The sequence below is a fragment of the Ziziphus jujuba genome, chromosome 11 (assembly GCF_031755915.1).
Source record: "Ziziphus jujuba cultivar Dongzao chromosome 11, ASM3175591v1".
Lineage (NCBI taxonomy): Eukaryota > Viridiplantae > Streptophyta > Magnoliopsida > Rosales > Rhamnaceae > Ziziphus > Ziziphus jujuba.
Genome location: NC_083389.1, coordinates 10,506,240 through 10,526,303, shown reverse-complemented (window position 1 = coordinate 10,526,303; position 20,064 = coordinate 10,506,240). Strand labels below are relative to the sequence as shown.

Genomic DNA, 20,064 nt, shown 5'->3' with positions numbered 1-20,064 from the left:
ATGTATTTCTTGCGTTCAAACTCTTCAAGTATTCTGTGCTCTGCCATACACCATGAGCAAAGGTTTTACACAGATCAGAATAAACTTTAACTCACACCTTTAGTCAATCTCTGCAAAACCCAAAAAAAAAAAAGAAAAAAAAAGAAAAAAGAAAATTATCCACTAAAATCCGAAGCAATGGCTAGCTTCCTATTTAATGGCATCATGTGCGTTTGTGCAAAATCTTCAATTTCGTTCTCAATCTTCATGAGGTACTACAATTGAGAATTGAGAGTTGGCTTGGAGAACTCTAAAGGCGTAATATTGTAAATTTCTGAATGAAGTTCAAATGAAAAAGATAAAATTTCATTTTGACATTTCACTTGTGAATTCTGAATATGATAAAAGGATAAATTATAATGAGTCTAAAATTAACAAAAAAAATAAGTACATAAAAGAAAAATGATTAGGTTAAAGTAAAACTTATATTAATTTTCCCAATGGTTAAACTTACCACACACCTGGCATTGGAAGAATATTGTACAAATTTTTCCTGCGATGGTACACGAAAGTTGCAAGTGTACGAGGGTGGTTTTTTTTATTTATTTATTTTTATTTTTTATAATTTATTTTTTAATGGACAGTGAAATATAGTGTCGCATTTCATTTAATCTGGTACATATGACCAAACATGATCAGAGGACAGGAATTGGTCTTCGTTTCAAGGGTGGCGATTAAAGTTGTTTTGGTCGGATACAAATAGACCTGAACATGTTGTCGTGTGGGAAAAACAATACGTGCTTCGGACAACAATCAAAAATATTTTGTCTACATACATATTATTATAAATATTTAATATATAGTTGAATTAAAACAGTTGTTGAATAGCATATTCTCAATATTCATGAGACCAAAACTGGGTTGAACAATAAATCCAGAGTCAATCTGTTGGCTTGCACATTTTCAAAACAGCAAGATAAAATCCAGGATCATCCACAAATTCAACAAGCTCAAAGTAATGTTGGGCTGCAACTTTCTCTAAAGTCAACTTCTCAGGCAATTCAGAAACTACAACATCTTGGTATTGTTGTTGCTGTTTCTCTAGCACTTCTCTTCCTTGGGGATGGCTAATAACCAGTCTAGCACCTATACAATTCAGTTTATTTATTTAAATTTTTTTTTTTTTTTGGGTAACTACTAGTAGTGAAAAATACAAGGTCACATACGTTTTTGCTGCATAATTATCGATCATACTAAGCTTAGGTTATGAAGACCCTTAAGTATTTTAACTTAAAATTCATTAATTTTTAGTGATCAATGAAATTAAATGAAACTGAAGGAATGAGAGAATTATAATTACCAGCTTGCAAATTTTTAGAAGAAAATTACCTGGTGAACAAAGTTTCGCAAGTGCTTCAAACACCTGATTAAGTTCAAACGGCAAAGCGGGAAGGAAGTAGAGAAACACAACATCTAGAGGTGCCCATTTTTCAGGCACATATATAAGTTCTCCTTGCCAACATTTAACCTTGTCATATTTTTCTTTGATGCAAGCTAAGACCAGAAGTGAATCATGGACAACAAGCAGAAGATTGCAGGGTGAGGATTCAACTACCTTATCAACAAACACTTCGGAACCAAGCGAAACCATAACCCTTGAACTTTCTTGAATCCCTCCGGAGGCTATAATTCGGTCGAGCTTTTGGTTATAATCTTGATTGGAAGTGAAATCATCTGAATCAAGGAAAGACCAATCTTTTTCAACAACATCTTCAAAGTTGATTACTGACACTGCTCCTTCTTTTGAAGGAATTGTAGCACTGATAGACGATTTCTGAGCATGTAATGAATTAAGTGGGAAAGTCAAAGAAAATGGGGAATGGAGCTGATGATGTTTATGATGGCGGTCACTACATATATGTTGTGATTGTATTGGGAGATAAGGCGGAAACTGGCGGATGGTTGATAGACTTAGGAGGAAAGAGGAAGGCAAAAATAGAGATTTCATTGCATAAAATGTAAAAATTCCTTGAGGGGTATAACTTGAGTTTAGAATGAACCAATTTTCAGCACTTCTTTAGTAATAGATAACCGGAAGTGACCAAAACTCTTCAGCCACTCATCTTTGTAAAGCTAATTTGAATTGTTACAACCTATTGATTTATTCACATTGCTTAATTTTTGCGCCCCTGCAATAGAAGAAGAAAAAAAGAACAAAAAGGGGAAAAAAATCTATCTTTGTCAATGCTTGGAAGAATTAAGTGACAAACTCATCAAAAAAAGAAATTAAAAAAAAAAAAAAAAAAAAAACTAAATGGGGCATCTACTACACTCAAAATTGTTTGATAATTAAAAAATGCTAGTAAATAACAGCCTATATTAGCAACCAAAAGAAAAAAAACAGATAAACTTTAGCTAAGTTTCAGTCTCATAATTCGGAAAAAGGGAAAGGCTTTATCTATCTAAGGTTTTCTTATGGTTCCATTTTCTCGGAAACCAAACACTCAGTTGACAAACAGCCAAAATCACTGACTTTTTAGTCGATATAAATAATATTCAATAAGGACCCCCATAAAATGAAAAACTGAGTTACAGAACAACAGAAGAAAATAAAATGAAAGGGGCTTGAAAAATTCAATAATTAAAACAGCCAAAAAGGAAGGAGCTTCACAGTGAATGAAGAAAGAAGAAACAGGAATGCTAGTATAACAGCCAAAAGCACCAATCTGGATGGGCTATGGTGAAAGAGAAAAACCATAAAGCACTGTGAGAGAAAATTACCAACCTTAGCAACATCGGGAAGCGGTTTCAAAGAGCTTCTGCTGGGGATTGGGAATTTCAGAAGATGAATTCAATTGAGATTGAAGCCCTAAGTTTACAGCTCTGGCCCACTTGAGTTCATGATTCTATTATTGGGCCGGACGTTCAAACTCTGCTCTGCCTGCCAAAATTCGATTATTATTAGTTTTTAAAATTATATATATAAAAAAAAATCAATATAATATGTATTTTTTTAAGAAATTACCTGTTCAACTAAAAGGGCAAAAAGGAAAAAAAAAAAAAAAAAAAAAGGAAGAAAAGAAGAAGCTAATTTAATGATTATAGATAAAATAATACACTTTAAAGACAAATTGCATTAATTACTTAATTATTCAACTTATTTATGAGGTGTCTAAAATTATATAATATGAAAACACAACACAAAATCCATATTTTTTAAAAAAAGTAGTTCTTGTTTGGCCACATGCAAAAACAAAGCATGATATGGTTTCTTTTATTATTATTATTATTATTATTTTGTTAAATTTTTATTATTTAAGATCTAAAGGGAGGATTTTAAACCATCTAAAGTAGAAAATTGAAACTGTATAACATTTATTCCTTTCTTGAACTTGAAATTACAACATCTGCATAAGTCTGGCTACTTCAAATAAGTGATACAACAACTCAAAGTCTCAAACTACATACTTTCTTTCTCATAAAATTTTTTTCACTTCCACTACAACTATTTTTTGTTCCCTCTCATGTATCTATATCACTCTCTTGAACTACTGAGAGATTGATTTTGATCTCCTTCCCCTGATACTGATTACTATAACAAAAGTACAACAGGATACTATTACAAGGGAAACTCAAACTCAAGGCTGATCGTTTGGGAGTCTTATGAGAACAGAGTGCTCTGGTTTGTGGTCACATTCATAGTCAAGATGAACAAAGGCCCGCTCTACTTCAGGGAGTTCTTCAATCTTTATTTGCAGTGATTCTCCAACTGCATGTGCTTCTTTCAATGGCAAATCTTCTGGGAGTTCGATGTCAACCTGGTTTTTTTCGAGTCAAAACGCTGTTAGTCAAGATATTTGGAAGCATTTCTTGCAAATAAAGATTTGTTACTATGGCTTTCTTCATTTACATAAAAAAAAAATTTAAAAAAATAAAGAATTAACTAACCTCGACGAAATAGAGAACCCCAAATGTGTAGGCACGGACTGTGTCAACACGTCTGATTGCAGGATCATGCCTTAGTACGAGGTATGTAAGTTTTTGCAAGACTTCAGGAGGAGCTGATTGACCAATCAAGGACACTGCATCAAGAAAGCAACTGGTAGATTAAGTCCCAACAAAAAAATTTAAAATGAAAGGTGAATTATGAAAGATATAGTTTGTATGAACAATCAAATATATGGAAAGTGAGATTTGATAATACAGTGAACTGGATTTGAGTCGAGCATTAGGTGTGTGGCAATGGCATACCAAGGATTTAAAAAGTTAGAAATTGAGAAAATCTAAGTATTCTTATTGGGAAGAGCAGTATTGTGTTTGTGTTTATCCACGGCATTGGATGTTCGTGAGAGACATAGAGAGTAACCTGCATTTTCCAGCACAGTTCCAGACCAATTCGAAATCGTATAGAATGCAAGGATGATGGCACCAACCGGGTCAATCCACCAATAAAATTGATCACCAAGAATGGCAGCAACCAAGCCAATTACGTTAGTTACCACATCAAAATAATGATCCTGGTAAACATCATCAATTGAAGCATTAGCATTAGAAGTATTTTCACAAATATGAAACCTTAAAAGACTCCATATGGAATTTAAAATTGGTTTTAATGGTATATAGAATTTAACCTTTGCATAAGCACGAACGATCTTGTTGCCTGAGCTTTTGCAGTAAAACCAAAGTACTAGTTTAACTCCAGTAGCTGTGAGCATGATTGCATAAAGCCAGACTAATTGTTCTGAAGTCAGCTTCTCTGAAGGTTTGTTTTTGATCAGTTGTTCTATGGCCTGGATTAGCACTTGGAAGCCTGTATGAGAGTTATGCGGTTATAGATAATCGAACTCATAATTTGAAGAGTTTCAAAAAACTCAAAATCTGGGTTGTAAAGCATTATATGTTTGGGAAATTTTGGAGCTTGTTTCCAGTTATCTTTTTCTTTATATGAAGAAGGAATATTTCCTTTGTTCATTTCACTAAAGAAACACCAAAACAGCAGTAAGTTAAAAAAATTAGAGACAAGCTATTATAGAGAATAAACTGGAAAAACAGTTTAAACTTGCTGTATCTGTAGAAGATGAGGCATAAAATCAAACCTAGTGTAGCCATGACGGCTGCAAATATTACAATGCCAACTGGTTGCACCCTTAATTTTCCAATGGGATACTTGTAGATGTTTATGCTCTTCATGGACAAGTGCGTGCACCAAAGTATACCGCCAGCCATAAGATCAAGCAAAGAATCCAGTGTTGAGGCAGCAATGGCTATAGATCCACTCTGTACCGTAGCATATATCTGCAATTCATAATTCATTAACCATTGGTAAATAAGAATTCTCCAAATTTTCCCAAAATTTAACTGTTCTTAGTAATTTGAAAGTGAAAAGATAAGTGATCTTGAAGGCAATAGCTATGAGAACGGCATAACTAAAGGTCATAAAGTCCTACCTACCAATCTTAGCATACTAAATGTAAAGTTGCAAAAAAGTATCAAAAAAAGTTTCAACTATACACTATAGTAAACAGGGATTAACCTTGAAAACAAGCAGAAAAACGTTTGCCCAGTTAGAGATGTTCATTGCTCTCTCATGTTGTGCTTGTTCTTGATGTTCTTGCTCTTCATTAATGTCAATAGGCGATTGTAGAGCATCGACTTCCTCAAAGGATCTTAGGGTGGCAAATTGTTTTTCGTAGTATTCTTTCTCCCCTGTTATGAAAACAAAGAATTAAAAAAAAAAAAAAAAAAAACCATGTAAAAGAACATAAGTAATTTCTTTTTACACAAGCAATATTCAATGCACCAGTTTTGCAATTTACATACTGAATTCTTCTCAAACAAAAGTAGAATTTCAAGGCACCATTCATATCCATTATGTATAGCAAACAAAAGCACTTCTTTATGTATATAAAACAAATTAGACTAGCAGGCGAGAGAAGATTCTATGACTGATGTTTTAACTTATAACAAAAAGGAACAAAATGAATTCATATATATAACTCCAAAAACAAGATATATAAGAAACAATGAGGAACAGAAACAGAGACCCTTTTAATAAGATATACCTTCTATCAAGCCGGTTGTTTTAGATAGGTCAAGATTAAAAGGGGCTTCAGAATCAAGCCCAGATAGAACCTTTGCAGGCAATTTTGAGAAGAAATCACATTTAAGAGAAGCAACTGAGTTAATCTTTCGAACTTGCCCATTCTGGATGATGGGCCTATCACCTACACCTGATAACAATGGCGTTTCCAAACCGCCTTCCATTTAACTCAAAAATTATTTTAAGGATTTTTTTACCAATCAATGAACCTAAAAGGAACTAACCCCTAGTAAACAAATGGAAGAAGAGAGGCCAACACACAGAACTACCTGTTTCGCTTTCTTTTTAAAAACAAATCTGCCGACCAAGACAAACATAAAAGTAGACAAATACAGTATTTTTTTTGTCTTTAAGACTTTCTGGTATCAATTCTTACATTTTAAAGCAAAGTATCCCCAACCGGAAATGGAAGACAATGAATCTGATACCATAGAAACAAGCACATTTTGAGCACGAAAAATCACAAATCTAGAAATCTATGAATAGAATTCCTATTCAACCCCAGTAGAGATAAGAAGGAGAAAGAAGAAGAAGAAAGATATCTATTAATAGAATCCCCTACTCAACATAAAAGGAAAAATAAAAATAAAAAAATGAAATGGTTGAGAACATTTTCTTTAAAAAAATAAAAAAATGAAATGGTTGAGAACATTTTCTTTCTTGGTTGCTAAACATAGGTGAAGAAACGCATGCTTTTTCTATGTGCATGGGAAATAATGTTTTACAGAACTCCAAGACTATAACCAATTTCAAATTGGGTCGCTAATTACTAACTAAAAGTGTATTTCCAATAGCATTTTTAAAAGTTAGCATTGACATAAGTTCTTTAATTATCCATTCATTTTTTATTTTTATCAATTAAACAATAATTAAAAATTAAAATTTTAAAAATCAATCCCAAAACTTATTATATGGAATCATTTTCAAAATTTATCAATTATATATCAAATTTAGCATAAAAATGACATTGATAAATTTTACAAATTTACCAATGTAAAAGGAAAAAAAAAAAAGTATTTGTATACTGTAATTTTGCAATGCAATATCAAAATACCACTTCATTAGACATGCTTTTAAAATAATAATATGCAATTATTTATAAAAAAAATAATTTTCACTCATTTTTTTCTTGCGTTTCTGTCCCTAATATATTATTCCGAGTCACGAGTATTGAACAGTTGGTAAGTTGGACTCTCTGTCGTTTTGTTTTGATGTTTATGATTTTGATGGGTCTGAGCAATATCTTCGACCGTTTCTTCGTTTCGAGGTACCAAAAACAGTTTGATAATGCAGCTCTACGAACTGTTAATCTAACTTTAGTGCGATTTATCCAAAAAAAATAAAATAAAAAAATAAATAAAATTTACTGCCTCCTCCTCCAAATTAAATCAAGTGGATCATATACGTTTCTATATGTTTTTTCATAAATTTTTTAATACGTAAAAGAAATATATATCATGACATGATTTAAATTATATCATTTATTTTAAAAAAAAAAAAATGGTCCCCATGACCGTGTGAATTTTTGTACTCCTCATCAGACTCTGCTATCATATCAATTACTCTCATAGAAATTTGCATTGATTTCTGCAATGGAAAAAAGTTAGGCACTCTCCATGTCGGTTTTTTATTTTTTTATTTTTTTATTTTTTTTTAACACCTTCATCTCTGTCCCTCATACACCATCATACAACATGTATTTTCGGTTAAAATGTCTTTCAAACTTTTTATTTTTTGGAAAAAAGTTCATCAATCCCTCCACTCAAATCAAGACTATGATCTCGTAGCATAAACCAACAACTTATAGCCTTGTATGTAGACTGTCAAAATAAAATAATAATCCCCATTAAGTAATAATTGAACCCATCTAGAAAAAATATCAAAAATTAGAAGAAGAGAGAACAATAATATTTGGATGACATGACATAGAGAAAGAGAAATGGAACAGAGTATTTTTTAATTAATTTTTTTAAGTTTAGTTGAACTAGCTGGATCACATGTTTGTATAATATATAGTATCTATGAATTAAATACAAAAGGTTGTCCATCGTACACTTACATAAATAATTTTCGTCATATATTTAAATTCACAAGTTAAATCATTGTGAATGTTTATACAAAATTATTGAAATGAAAGTAGGTTTCATGGCAGTGATCCATTCCCCAAAAAATAATAATAATTGACCTTTTCATGCAAGTAGGAAAGCTCTATTCAATTAAAAAAAAAAAAAAAAATCTTCAGCTAGAAATTCAAAAAATTATTGGTCTTTTTTTGGCCAATAATAATAATAATAATCTAAAGCTACATCCATGTGATATAACATGGGAGTTGTTGCAAAGATCAACCTTAAAAAAAAAACCATTATCTGTTTTCTTGTCAATAATCAACCTTCCTCTGTTGAGGTTATTTTATTAGCATGGACTTGAATATTATTGGTTTGCCTTTTTGGAGTCAACTTGTGACCCTCTAATGACATGCACTGTCGAGCACAACTGATTATCATGCCTAATTCTTATCATCGGCAGCCTGCAATTGTACCGGCAATTGCACCTACTCATCACCATCTGGTCCATCCATCTCCTTGCTTACATTTTTTTTTTCCTTAAATATATACATTATATATATATATATATATTATTTTATTTTTTTATAAGAAAGATTTTGACTTTTGACAATGGACGTTACAAGTCTCCAAAGGCTTTTCATCATTTTTTAATTTATCATTAAGCCATAATTATGCTTGATTTAGACCGTTGTATTTTAAATGCTTAGTTCAAAGTACATAGAAATAAAAGTTGGAATTGATAGGGAAAAGAGGAAAAGGGAATTAAAGTAACAGAAGGAAAAGTTTCTTGTTCTCTTCTCAATAAATGATACGGAGAGGAAGTCTTCCAAATTTGAATGGAGAGACCAAACTACCAAAAATTACTTTTCAAATCAATGCTCATAAAATATTGAAGATGAAAAATTGATGTCATGTTCTGGTTAAGAATCAACAACAAAAAATTATATTTGGATGGTTTTACAACTTGCAAACATTACCAACTATAAATCACAGGACAAATCAGAAAACATGAAAGAAAAAAGTTAAAACCACATGAAACACCTCAAACCCTCTATTTTACCTCGTGAGCAAACTACACGAAATTATCATCTATATCCTATATAGCTAATAATTTGCAATTTGTCAACTATACCAAATAATTAAATGCATGAATATATGCCCGTACATTTTGAGAGTGCCATGTTAGGATGTTTACAGATAAGGGTGTGTTGTAGCTCATAATCTCTTTTCCATACCATTTGAAACCGATTAAAGAAATTATATCTTGCTTCACAATATCCATACATATTCCTATTCTTATATCATCATCATTATCTTCTTCATTTCTTCCATTTCTATGTAGCAGCAAGGGTGGATCTTCATCGCATTGGTATAATAAAGCCATTTCTTTTTTGCCTCAGATTGAAAATACTCAAAATTTTTTGATGGCTTAGTGGAAAGGTATAGCAGTTTTATGGACTGCCCAAGATATGGTCACTGTTCAGTTGAAAATTATATTCTTTGGACCTAATGTTATGGCCTTGTACATAAAAGTTGCAGCCGGTTCAAACAAGTTGTCTAAGCTGAGCAGTGGGATTGAGACTAGTGCTAGTGAGTTTGGATTGGGTTTCTTGAAGTTGGTGCAGATAAAACCATTTCCTAACATAATTGCACATTCAGTTTCTGGAAAGTTTGAAGAAAGAGAATATGTGCTTCTGAGGATTGTCTGGTATATAATATATATGGTCAATTAAGCCTGCTTTACAGGACAGGCAAGAAAGCTACCATCTGCGTTTTTATATTGTCAACTAAGCCTGCTAGCAGGATCTGTTGAATTAATCATGCTCACGTAATCACATCTGCAATTATGATAATATCATAACATTTTTATAATTAAAACGTATTAGTCGAAAAAAATAAGCTTTGTTTGTAGCTTGCTCATGATGGTTATTGATATGTAACTTGAAGAAATACGTGATTCGTCCTTTGTTTAATTATGAAGTGTTTTGTAAATGTAAAAACATTTTATTACCAATGTCATTGTCAATATAATCATTTTATTTTCACCATTATTTATGATTATTGGTCTCACACAGATTTTTGATATGTAACTTTCAAAATCTTCATATAGGATATTTATTCAAACTCAATATTAGTGACTAAGACATTAGTGCTTTTTCTTGTCTAATGATAAACTTAAAATATATACAACTAAAGTCACAATTGTCCGCTTATTACTTAAGATTTTAGTTATCAAAGACTAAAAACCCGAACTAAACCAATCCGAATGGTTCGATTCGGTCAATTTCATCGGATTGATTCGGACTTTGGTCTGTTTTGTCGGATTCACTTGGATATTGCCCACCCTGGTTTGGGAATATTGTAGTATCTTGATCCTCAGCAACAAAATTGATTTGATGAATTGAAGAACAACGGATAAGGTGGGCCGGGCTGGATCATTCTAAAATCTTCTCAAATATGGGCCATGATCGGCCCAATTAATCCCAGATTGGAAGATTAACCCAAAAAAAAAAAAAAAAAAAAAATCATTAGAAGAAGACTGAGGCCGACAAAGTAAATAAGATCAAAACCAACACCAACTTTCTCGCAGTTTCTCTGGAATTTTCCTTTGGATTTTCTATCCATGGCGATGCCCCAAATGTTGTCAGCGTTCAAGTACTCAGATAGTCTGAGAGTGGTGGGCATCTCAATATGCACGGCGATAGTTTGCGAGGCGATCTCATGGCTTCTAATCTACCGCACAAACTCATACAAGTCCCTCCGATCGTCCATCGACAAGGCAGCCAAGAAGCTCGAGACCATGAAGACCGACACCGCCAAGATCACCAAGAAATCCAAAACCAAGAAGATCGACCGCGTCGAGACCAGCCTCAAGGAATCCAGCCGCGACCTATCGCTCTTCAAGTTCAAGTCGGGCGCTGTGGTGGCTCTTGTGCTTTTCGTCGTCTTCGGTTTGCTTAACTCTCTCTTTGAAGGCAAGGTGGTTGCGAAATTGCCCTTTAAACCCTTTGGGTTGTTGATGAAGATGAGCCACAGAGGGTTGCAAGGGGACGATTCGACTGATTGTTCCATGGCGTTTTTGTACTTCCTCTGCTCCATTAGTATTCGGACCAATTTGCAGAAGTTTTTGGGATTCTCGCCGCCCAGAGGTGCTAGTGCAGGGTTGTTCCCTATGCCTGATCCCAAGACGAATTGATCCGGTTCACGCACTTCCCCTTTGTTCTATTTTAGGCTTTTTATTTTTATTTTTTTATTTTTAGAATTTCAATTATGAATATTAGTTTTCAGACCATAAGAGGAACTGGGTTTGTTCTAATTTTGAGATTTTATGAGTTTATAATTGTTTTTTTAAATTCTGGATGGAGAAGTAGGCCGACTTTGATTTGATATGGAATCCGTGGATAAAACTAATCATTGGCTTTCCAAAAATGGGAAGAATTTGACAATTTTCGAGTCATTTTTACTTCTTGCTGAATTTTGGAATTGCTTTGATTTCTCAGTTGCTTTTTGGTTTTTGTTGCTGTTACGATTTACAAAGCAATCATTTTTACACTGATGATCTTATTTAGTTTGCTAATATGATTTTCATCTGTTTGTTTGATCTGATTATTTGGGCATGTTTATGCATGATGGTGTCCTGGAACCTAACATAACATATCGCTAGACGTTTACATTTTTTATTCAAACTTATGGTTTACGAAATCCGTTGGTGTGCGATTTCTAAGGTTTCGTATCTGACATGGATTTTAGTATTTAAGGTGATTTTAAATATACCAAGAAGTCGTTTTTACCAATTCAATTAAGGTAATGTTCCAGTATCCATAAGTTGTAAAAGATACTAATTGTTGATGGTGGGGGAAGAGAACACGATAACATTTTTATTCTGATCTGGAAATTTTGTTTCTTTCTTGGATCTCATTTTCATTGATTTATCACTTATTTGGTTTCTGTCTATATGTGCCTTGTATATCGAATAAGTTGGTTTTATTTTTTATTTTTCTTGAAAACTATATTAACACCTCTTTCTTTTATTACCTCATTTCATGATGTCCGCTATCAGAAAGTTCTTACAGGTAGACTTTCTTTTATAGTTTGAAGCATTTGCACCATTTTTATAAATTGTAGTCCGAGTTTTCAATTCTCTCTTTCAATACAGGTGTACTAATCCTCTAATGATGGAAAATTGATATTTTTCTCTAAATGAGTTAGATAAAGTAATACATTTTGTTTTCATGCATATATATTGGTTTCTTGATCCACTTAAGTTTGGTTGGGTTTTTGAGGTATCTTCTCATATGTGTAAGGACCATAAAGTAGCATGGTAGAATGGTTAAAGTTTGGGTCTGATAGACTAATATATATCTGTCTATGGTCAGTGTAGGAACTTTATGTCAAGGTGTAAGGACTGAAAGATTTAACCAAGATCTGTTTTGTTATATATGCTAAGATTTTGCCTAAACGAACTACAATCTAGACATGCATTGACAGTGCCACAAACATGGAAAAAAATCATTTGAAAATGCATAGAATGACATTGAAGTATGTTTTTTCCTCTTGTTGTGTTGGACTAATCGGTCTGCAATATAGCAGTGAGAATGAAAGAGATCTCATTTAGTTTACCATGGCAGTGACTAATTCCATTATAGTTGCCTTGCCTCTAGAGGTAGAATCCATTCTATGTCTACATCCGGTTGCTGCAATTGAAGGTCTGGGGTCATTAGGGGATTTTTGTTGGTTGCAAAAAAGTGGATGGGATTCCCTCTTGATTTCGAGCTGCTTACTGGACAAGAAAATGAAAGTCATTCATTCGTACTCTTTCCTCTTCTTGCTCTTCCTTTTAAAAAATAGTGATATATGCTGTTTGCGTGTTTTTATTTTCCACTCAAAAGACTTATTACTGTATTATTCTCTCTCTACTTGTAGTTTTTTGTTTTTTTCATTTATGGGGTGTTTGGGTAATGGTAAAGTTAGAGGGAATTTAAAATTTTTTGGGATAGCGAAATTTTTTTGGGATAATTTTTAAGAAAAAAAATTTATAGATCCTAGTAGAAAATAAATCTTAGTAATATGAGAAATTGATAGAGAAAGTGGATCCTACTAAAAATGTGTCATTTTAAAATTTCATGAGAAATTGATATTATTTATTTTTTTAAATACAATTTTATTCTTTAATTTTAATGTATAAGTTTATTTAATTATTTATAAGTTCTATTTTTTTTTTATAATTAATCAAATACTGTAAAAAGAATTCTAAAAAACCTCATTCATAAGAAACTGGATTCTTTTAAAATTCCATGAGAAACTGATATTATTTATTTTTTTAAATATAATTTTATTTTTTAATTTTAATATATAAATTTATTTAATTATTTATAGGTTTTATTTTTTTTTTATAATTAATCAAATACTGTAAAAATAATTCTAAAAAAACTCATTCATAAGAAATTGGATCCCAAAAAATTAATTTCCAGATATTAGTTTTCTTCAATACTTTTCTTTTTTCCAAACACCCCATTAAATTGATTCATTCTTACTGTTGTTCTTTCTCATATATTCTCTATTTCTTCTTGTCAAGGCCTGCCTAAGAAAGAGAAGTATCCTTTGTTTTATGAGTGTAAACTCTCTTCTCATATAATGTTGGTGCTATTTTCCTTTAACGACGCTATGGTAATACACTATAGATATACATTTATTCATATACACAAAAAAATAAAATAAAATAAAAAACCACACACACGTACATGGGCACCCCCCCCAAAAAAAAAAAGAACAGGGGAGACTTCTTTTTCGCTAATATTTCAATTGGGCCTCATAAAGGACTCGTTAGTGGTAAAAGAGTGGTCCTCTTAGAAATCAGACCCATCTGAAAGCATTTGAAGTGGACGGGGTAATATGGCCCGATAGTGGCAAACAGCATGGGTCAACATGAGCCCACCTTGGTTGGTCCGTCTTAATTTTATTTTATTTATTTTTTATAATGGTGCGTCATAAAATTGGTTTTGAACTTATGAGGTATGATGTATGAAAACATTATTATATTTTGGAACATAAGCTTTTAACACATATTGATATTGTTATATCTCTTCTTCTCTTTTCTTCTGTTTTCTCTGAGCTAAATTGAAAGCAGCTACAGGCGCATAATTCCTTTGTCACACAATCAAAGCAAATATAGATTGTCACTTGTGAAAGCACACGAACTTGGCTCAATATTGCATGAGGTGCCACGTCCTCAATTGTAAGGACCATTCGGCTAATGAGACTAACAATTGCTAATGTTTAAAAGTCAACAATCAACAATGATTTCCGAAAACATTTTTAAACATTAATATTTGCTAATTCTGTCTTCTTCCAATTCGTAGTTTTCTTTCTATTCTTTCTTTCTTTCTTTATTTGGGAAATGGTAAAGGTGGCTAGGTAGTACGGACTCCATGTGAAATCCACACAATATAATAACTATCATAGCACACGTGGCATGATGATGCAAATGGACTTACTATTTAGACCCTGTATTCGTCCGTATGGAGGGCTAATAATGATGCTACATATTTTCCCATAGTGAAATTTTGGAGAAGAAGCAATAAACTCTGTTTTTTATTTTTTTAATTTCGTCAATCTGTGCAGAGTTTGTTCAAACAAAAAGACAAAAAGAAATAAAAGGAGGCCGTGTACATACGGATGTTATTTTGTATTAGTAAATAGGCATTTAATGCATTTATTTGATTTTTGGACGTGTGAAAAACAAAACGTGAAGAAAATAAAATATTAAAAAAAAGAAGAAGAAGATGTGGTTGGCTTTAAAACGAAGCTAAATTTATGCTATGTGTCGGTCGGGCCAATGGGTTTCGAAGTCTTGTAAATGAACCACAGAGCCAAACGTTTTCAGAGACGGTGACTAATCTCTCAGCTTACTCAGCACTTGGAGTTTGGTGCTTGTAGACGTGGCTATTCATGCATCAACTAAAACTGCTAGAGAGAGAGACAGATCAGATATAGAGAGAGAAAGGTAGTTTTGATCAACTTGGAAGATAAACTTTGTCAAAATATTCATTATAGATTTTTCACTTTTATTTAATTTGGTAAAAAAATAAAGAAGAAGAAAAAAAAAAAATGAGGGTAAAATCTAGAAATTTGTTTTATGTATTTGAGGTGTTAATTTCTATGGGAAAATGTAAGTTTAAAGGAAAAGAGAAAAAGAAAAGATACGGTCTGAAGGGCAAGGAGAGAATATCTAGTAATCTAGTAATGTCAAATAATTAATAAATGGACCTTTTAATGAACAAATAAATGTTGGAAAAGTGTATTGATGTTGCATGGATTATTTTTCTTTTTCTTTTTTTCCCCCCTCTCTATTTCTTATAAGAGACCATTCTTTGTTTCCCATTTCTTTTCTGAAGTCATAATCTGTTCCTTCATTCAGTAATAATGCATGTAAAATAACATTTTTAATTAGTAATTGCAATTAAAAGTGGCACGCATAGTACTTTTTTAGAGTTCGTCTAGGGGTGGGATTTGTAAACTATAAGATGGGTGGTCCGTAATAAGCAATCTTTTCCCTAATTAAAAAAAAAAAGAAAAACGAAAAACTAGACGTAATGTAACAAAAGAGAGGGTCTATATTTTTCATCCCCTTATCATGTTTTCATCTTGTTCATCTCTTGTTCATTGTTAATAAAATATCATCTCATTTAAAATCATTATTAAAATAATAAAATAAATTAAATGAAAAAAATAATTACATTATGATCTGGGATTCTATGTTAGAAGATCCCAATCAAAAGGGAGTTTCTCTGTTTCATTTTTCATTGTTTATTTTTTATTTTTTGGTCACTAACTATGGTTAGCTAGTCAGTAACCTCAACAAGCACACGCGTCCGCTACAGTTCATGCGAGAGTTTCTACAAGTAGACTCTCTCATTTCTCATCCCACTTTGTGCAATTCCAATCCAATTTTCATCATAAAACATATCTACAATTTCCCACTTAGACTTCAATATGGTAAAACCCTTTTTGCTTTTTAACCTCTCTGTAATTATATGGACATATATATATATATATACATACATGATCTCCTTCCATCTTCATCATTCAAAATAACCCACATCTTCCTTCCTTCTCTCTCTTTTGTTGTCTTTTTCTTTCCAAACAAGAAGTAGCAGTTTCAATTCCCTTCTTTTCTCTGGATAATCATCCCTGTCATCTCTGAAAATCTCCATTTCCTAGGACTTTTTTTTTTTTTTCCTTCTCATCAGAGAAAATGCTTGGAAAAGCTGCTGACAGGTCAAGCAGTATGCCATACCCAGGAGGTAGGTCAGCAGCATCATCATCAACATCATCACCATCACTGCTATCTGCATGGTTAAGCATAAGCTCTGGTCCTTACGTTTGTTCCTCATGTTCCAAGTCCTTCCCTTCCTCACAAGCCTTGGGAGGCCATCAGAACGCCCACCGTAGGCAGCGTGAGGAGATCAGGGTCAGATATCTTCGCGAACGCCTCGAGAGGGTAAGAGCAACAACCAACAATGGCATTTTCCCACCATCTTTTCCACCTCCTAAGGTTTTGCCTCTGGGTCCTGAGTCGGACTGTAAAATTCAAGCCCTGACCGTGTCAATAGGTGGAGAAGATCGTACTGAACGTCGGGTTGAGCTAGACTTTTGGCATGGACATGGATCTGAAGACGTGGATGGATACGGGGAAGTATACGAGCTGCCTCCTCGTGAGAATCGACACAAGTGTGTTCCTTGTCTTAATCTAATAAGGAACCTAAAAGAGTCTATGCCATCGCTTGAGCTGACTTTGGCGATTGGGAATGGATATGGGTCTGGGATGGAGGGGTCAGAGAGCGTTGGGGATAAGCTGGATTTGACTCTCAGGCTCTGATAATCATATACTCATTCCCAGCAGTGATATCATACATATATATATATATATATATGCACATAAATAAATTAACCCGAAAGAGGTTTTGCTTAGATATGAATCAAGAGATTTTGTTTCATGCATTTTGGTTTTCTAGGTAGATTTGTCGTCGTCACCCCCACTTTGGTGTTTACTTCTGAGGGTTTGTTTCTGGTTTATATCCAGATCATGCAAATGTACAGTTTACTGTAAGACATCATGTGGGATACATACATACATGTACATATATATATATAGTTTAGTTTTGAAAATTGTTGGCTTCGCTTTTCCTTTGTTAATTTTGGTCATCAATCGTTGTTAATGTCTTTCATTTCAACCCCTTAATTTTGGAATTTAAATCAGAAATTAGCATGCCAAATTCTATTCTAGAATCAGATCACAGTCTTAACATGTCGAAACATATATAAATGATGATAAATCAAAAGTAATATTTTTTAATTTTTTTACACACACACACACATATATGTATGTATACACGCATATTCTAGGCACATTATCTTGAAACATATAAGTAAATTCCTTGCTACTTGATTTTAATATATTAAGTAATTAGCTAATATAGTTATTAGTTTCGCCAAAAATAAACTAGCTAGATCTCATCGAATCCAATGTAAAGAAGGTCTGAATATCTATATATATCAGTGCTCATAATGAAGTAAATCCTGTTTAGCTTAGCAATTCATACTACAATTACTCACTAACACATATATAGGTACGAAATTGATTTTCTAAGAGATTGGAAGATAGTGTCCAATTTATCTGAGAAGAAATGATTCTATTCAGTATCTGTATCAACATGTATTCCAGAATAAGTTGAAAATATATCTTCTAAAAGATATCAATTATGTATAAATTCTTCTCATTCTTTTAAAAGTTCATTTAATTAATATATAGACTAGCTAGTTGATCCGTTCTTCGTATATGTTGCAGAATACACAATATTATGTATTTAAACTCACTATGATATTTTGTGAGTTATGTGAGACTGTCATAATCTAATATGACGAACTTTTTTCTATTTTGGTTTCGTCTAAAGCATTGATGTAAAGACATCTACACAACACCTATTCCATAAGGAGTACATCCTGTCATCTGTAACGGTTACCAACTTTACTTCACAAAAACGTTACTTCTTTTTACTTTTCCAAGTTTCATTTTTATGATAAATATGATAATTAATTAATTAATTAAGAAAGGTTTGCATATGTATACAATGTTAATTTATATATCAGAATTTGATCTCCTAGGAACTGTCTCCTGATACTATGGGCAACAAAAATGGAATCTATGTTGGCTAATCAATTATGTTTTGCATGTTAATCCTTTTAACATATATTTTTTAATACTAAAAATTTGAAATGAGAAAGTAAACCCTTAATTTTTTAACGCGAAAGTAATCGTTCCAATTTTTAAAGGGATCATGGTATGTTTGATTTTTAATTTTAATATCAACATGTTTCTCCAAAAATAAGTTGTGGGATAGTTCTTATTAGAATATTTTTGTAATATAAATATATGTGTGTGGGGGGGGGGGGGGGCGTGGGGGGGTGGTGTGGTTGTATTCCTTTTGGAAAATCCCCATAAGTTTTTTTTATTTTTTTAATTTTTTTTAATACGTTCAGCTTTAAGTTGATAAACAACATTTTATTCATAAATATAGTTAGTAGTAGTTTTCTCTTTATTATAGTTAATATGACTTTCGTTTTTTTTAAATTCTTTTATTATGGGGATAAAAATTAATGGTGAAACAGTATTATTGTAAGGTTTTATATCTAGGAGGTTTATATCTTCAGAATGGTATCCTTATAATAGTAGCTCGTATTCGCTCATTAATAAGCTTGCTCCAAAAAGAATGTGTACTACTCAGAAAGAATCTATTAAACATAATCCCACGAATCAAAGTCTGTGAAAAAAGTGAAAGATTAAAGTATAGCTAGCAAGGATCTATACACATTCTCAGAGCACCCTGACTACCAAAGAAACAAAAAATTATTCTAGAATCCTCCCTATCTAGCCCCAGAAACTAAAACTTATCAGTCCAATTAATTAATTTCGTTCGATACTAATTTTGTATAATTAGTGCATATACTGCGTAGATTCTTGGTGCATATCATTAAAACCACCCAAAATAAATTCATGAAAATAAAATCTGCTACTTATAAATAACAAAATCGGCCTTCATTAAAAATTGAACCCATAATCAAAGTCCAAAACACTCCTTTAAATACCACTCTCTCTTTGCCACTTTCACTTCACCACTACCAACTCATTTATGTCTTTGTCTAATTCTCTCTCTATCTCTCTTTTGTTTTTTTTTTTTTTTTTTTGTTCCCCTTATTCTTTGTCTTATTCTCTTTCCTTGAGCAGTTTCCTCGTTTTTATCATCAAAAATCTTAGTTTCTTTCTTCACTAGCAGCTTTTCTCTCTCTTTTTTTTTTTTTTTTGTTTGTAAAATTAAAAAAAAGTAGAAAACCATGCAAAACAATAATATTGAATCCGATTCCGATGAAAGTACGGCAGCTTCAATCCCTGAACGTCGTAGTTATCGGTGTTCCAAATGTTGGAGAACATTTAGTTCAGGTCAGGCTTTGGGTGGCCACCAAAATCCCCATCGTTTTGATAGGGTGGTGCAGAGAGTTACCAACATCGTCAGCCGCCGGAACCAAGCCGCTGAACTCCGGCCTCGTCCTCGTCCACGTCCTCGTCCTCCTCCACGGCAGCAAATCGTTGATGAGTCTGGATCAAATGAATTACCGAACATTGAGAAGGATCATGATCATGATCATGGTCATGATGAACATCAGCAGCAACAACATGATGATGATGATGATCAAGGTGATCATCAGGCTGTGGTGGATGGAAATGGATCTGATATAGCAAACGCAATGTGTGATGATGATGATAATGTTGTTGTTATTGTACCCCAAGAGATTAATATTACAAGAAGAAGTCCTAAAGTGCTAACAACACGTGATTTCTTGGGTGAATGGATGCGAGTTTAC

At 32.7% G+C, this 20,064-nt stretch overlaps 4 protein-coding genes across 5 annotated transcripts; 2 read left to right on the top strand and 2 right to left on the bottom strand.

Moving 5' to 3' along the window:
• Positions 1-791: 791 nt before the first annotated feature.
• LOC107432325 (uncharacterized) lies at positions 792-2,928 on the bottom strand. The gene is made up of 3 exons (XM_016043440.4): positions 2,765-2,928; positions 1,369-2,168; positions 792-1,125 (listed from the first exon to the last, which is right to left on the bottom strand). The coding sequence occupies exons 2-3, from the start codon at positions 1,985-1,987 to the stop codon at positions 920-922; spliced, it is 825 nt and encodes a 274-aa protein (XP_015898926.3). The 5' UTR covers positions 1,988-2,168; positions 2,765-2,928; the 3' UTR covers positions 792-919.
• Positions 2,929-3,330: 402 nt separating this feature from the next.
• On the bottom strand, positions 3,331-6,712 carry LOC107432323 (metal tolerance protein 4). 2 transcript variants are annotated; one of them, XM_016043436.4, is made up of 7 exons: positions 6,456-6,712; positions 5,513-5,685; positions 5,076-5,274; positions 4,611-4,789; positions 4,346-4,496; positions 3,928-4,061; positions 3,331-3,797 (listed from the first exon to the last, which is right to left on the bottom strand). In XM_016043436.4, the coding sequence occupies exons 1-7, from the start codon at positions 6,508-6,510 to the stop codon at positions 3,618-3,620; spliced, it is 1,071 nt and encodes a 356-aa protein (XP_015898922.3). In that variant the 5' UTR covers positions 6,511-6,712; the 3' UTR covers positions 3,331-3,617. The 2 variants fall into 2 exon arrangements, with proteins under 2 accessions (XP_015898922.3, XP_015898921.3); XM_016043435.4 differs by having other exon boundaries at positions 6,042-6,708.
• A 3,964-nt stretch (positions 6,713-10,676) lies between these two features.
• Positions 10,677-11,602, top strand: LOC107432322 (uncharacterized). Its single transcript, XM_016043434.4, has one exon. The coding sequence runs from the start codon at positions 10,769-10,771 to the stop codon at positions 11,339-11,341; it is 573 nt and encodes a 190-aa protein (XP_015898920.3). The 5' UTR covers positions 10,677-10,768; the 3' UTR covers positions 11,342-11,602.
• A 4,797-nt stretch (positions 11,603-16,399) lies between these two features.
• LOC132800008 (transcriptional regulator TAC1-like) lies at positions 16,400-17,023 on the top strand. Its single transcript, XM_060812880.1, has one exon. The coding sequence runs from the start codon at positions 16,400-16,402 to the stop codon at positions 17,021-17,023; it is 624 nt and encodes a 207-aa protein (XP_060668863.1).
• The last annotated feature ends 3,041 nt before the right edge of the window (positions 17,024-20,064 follow it).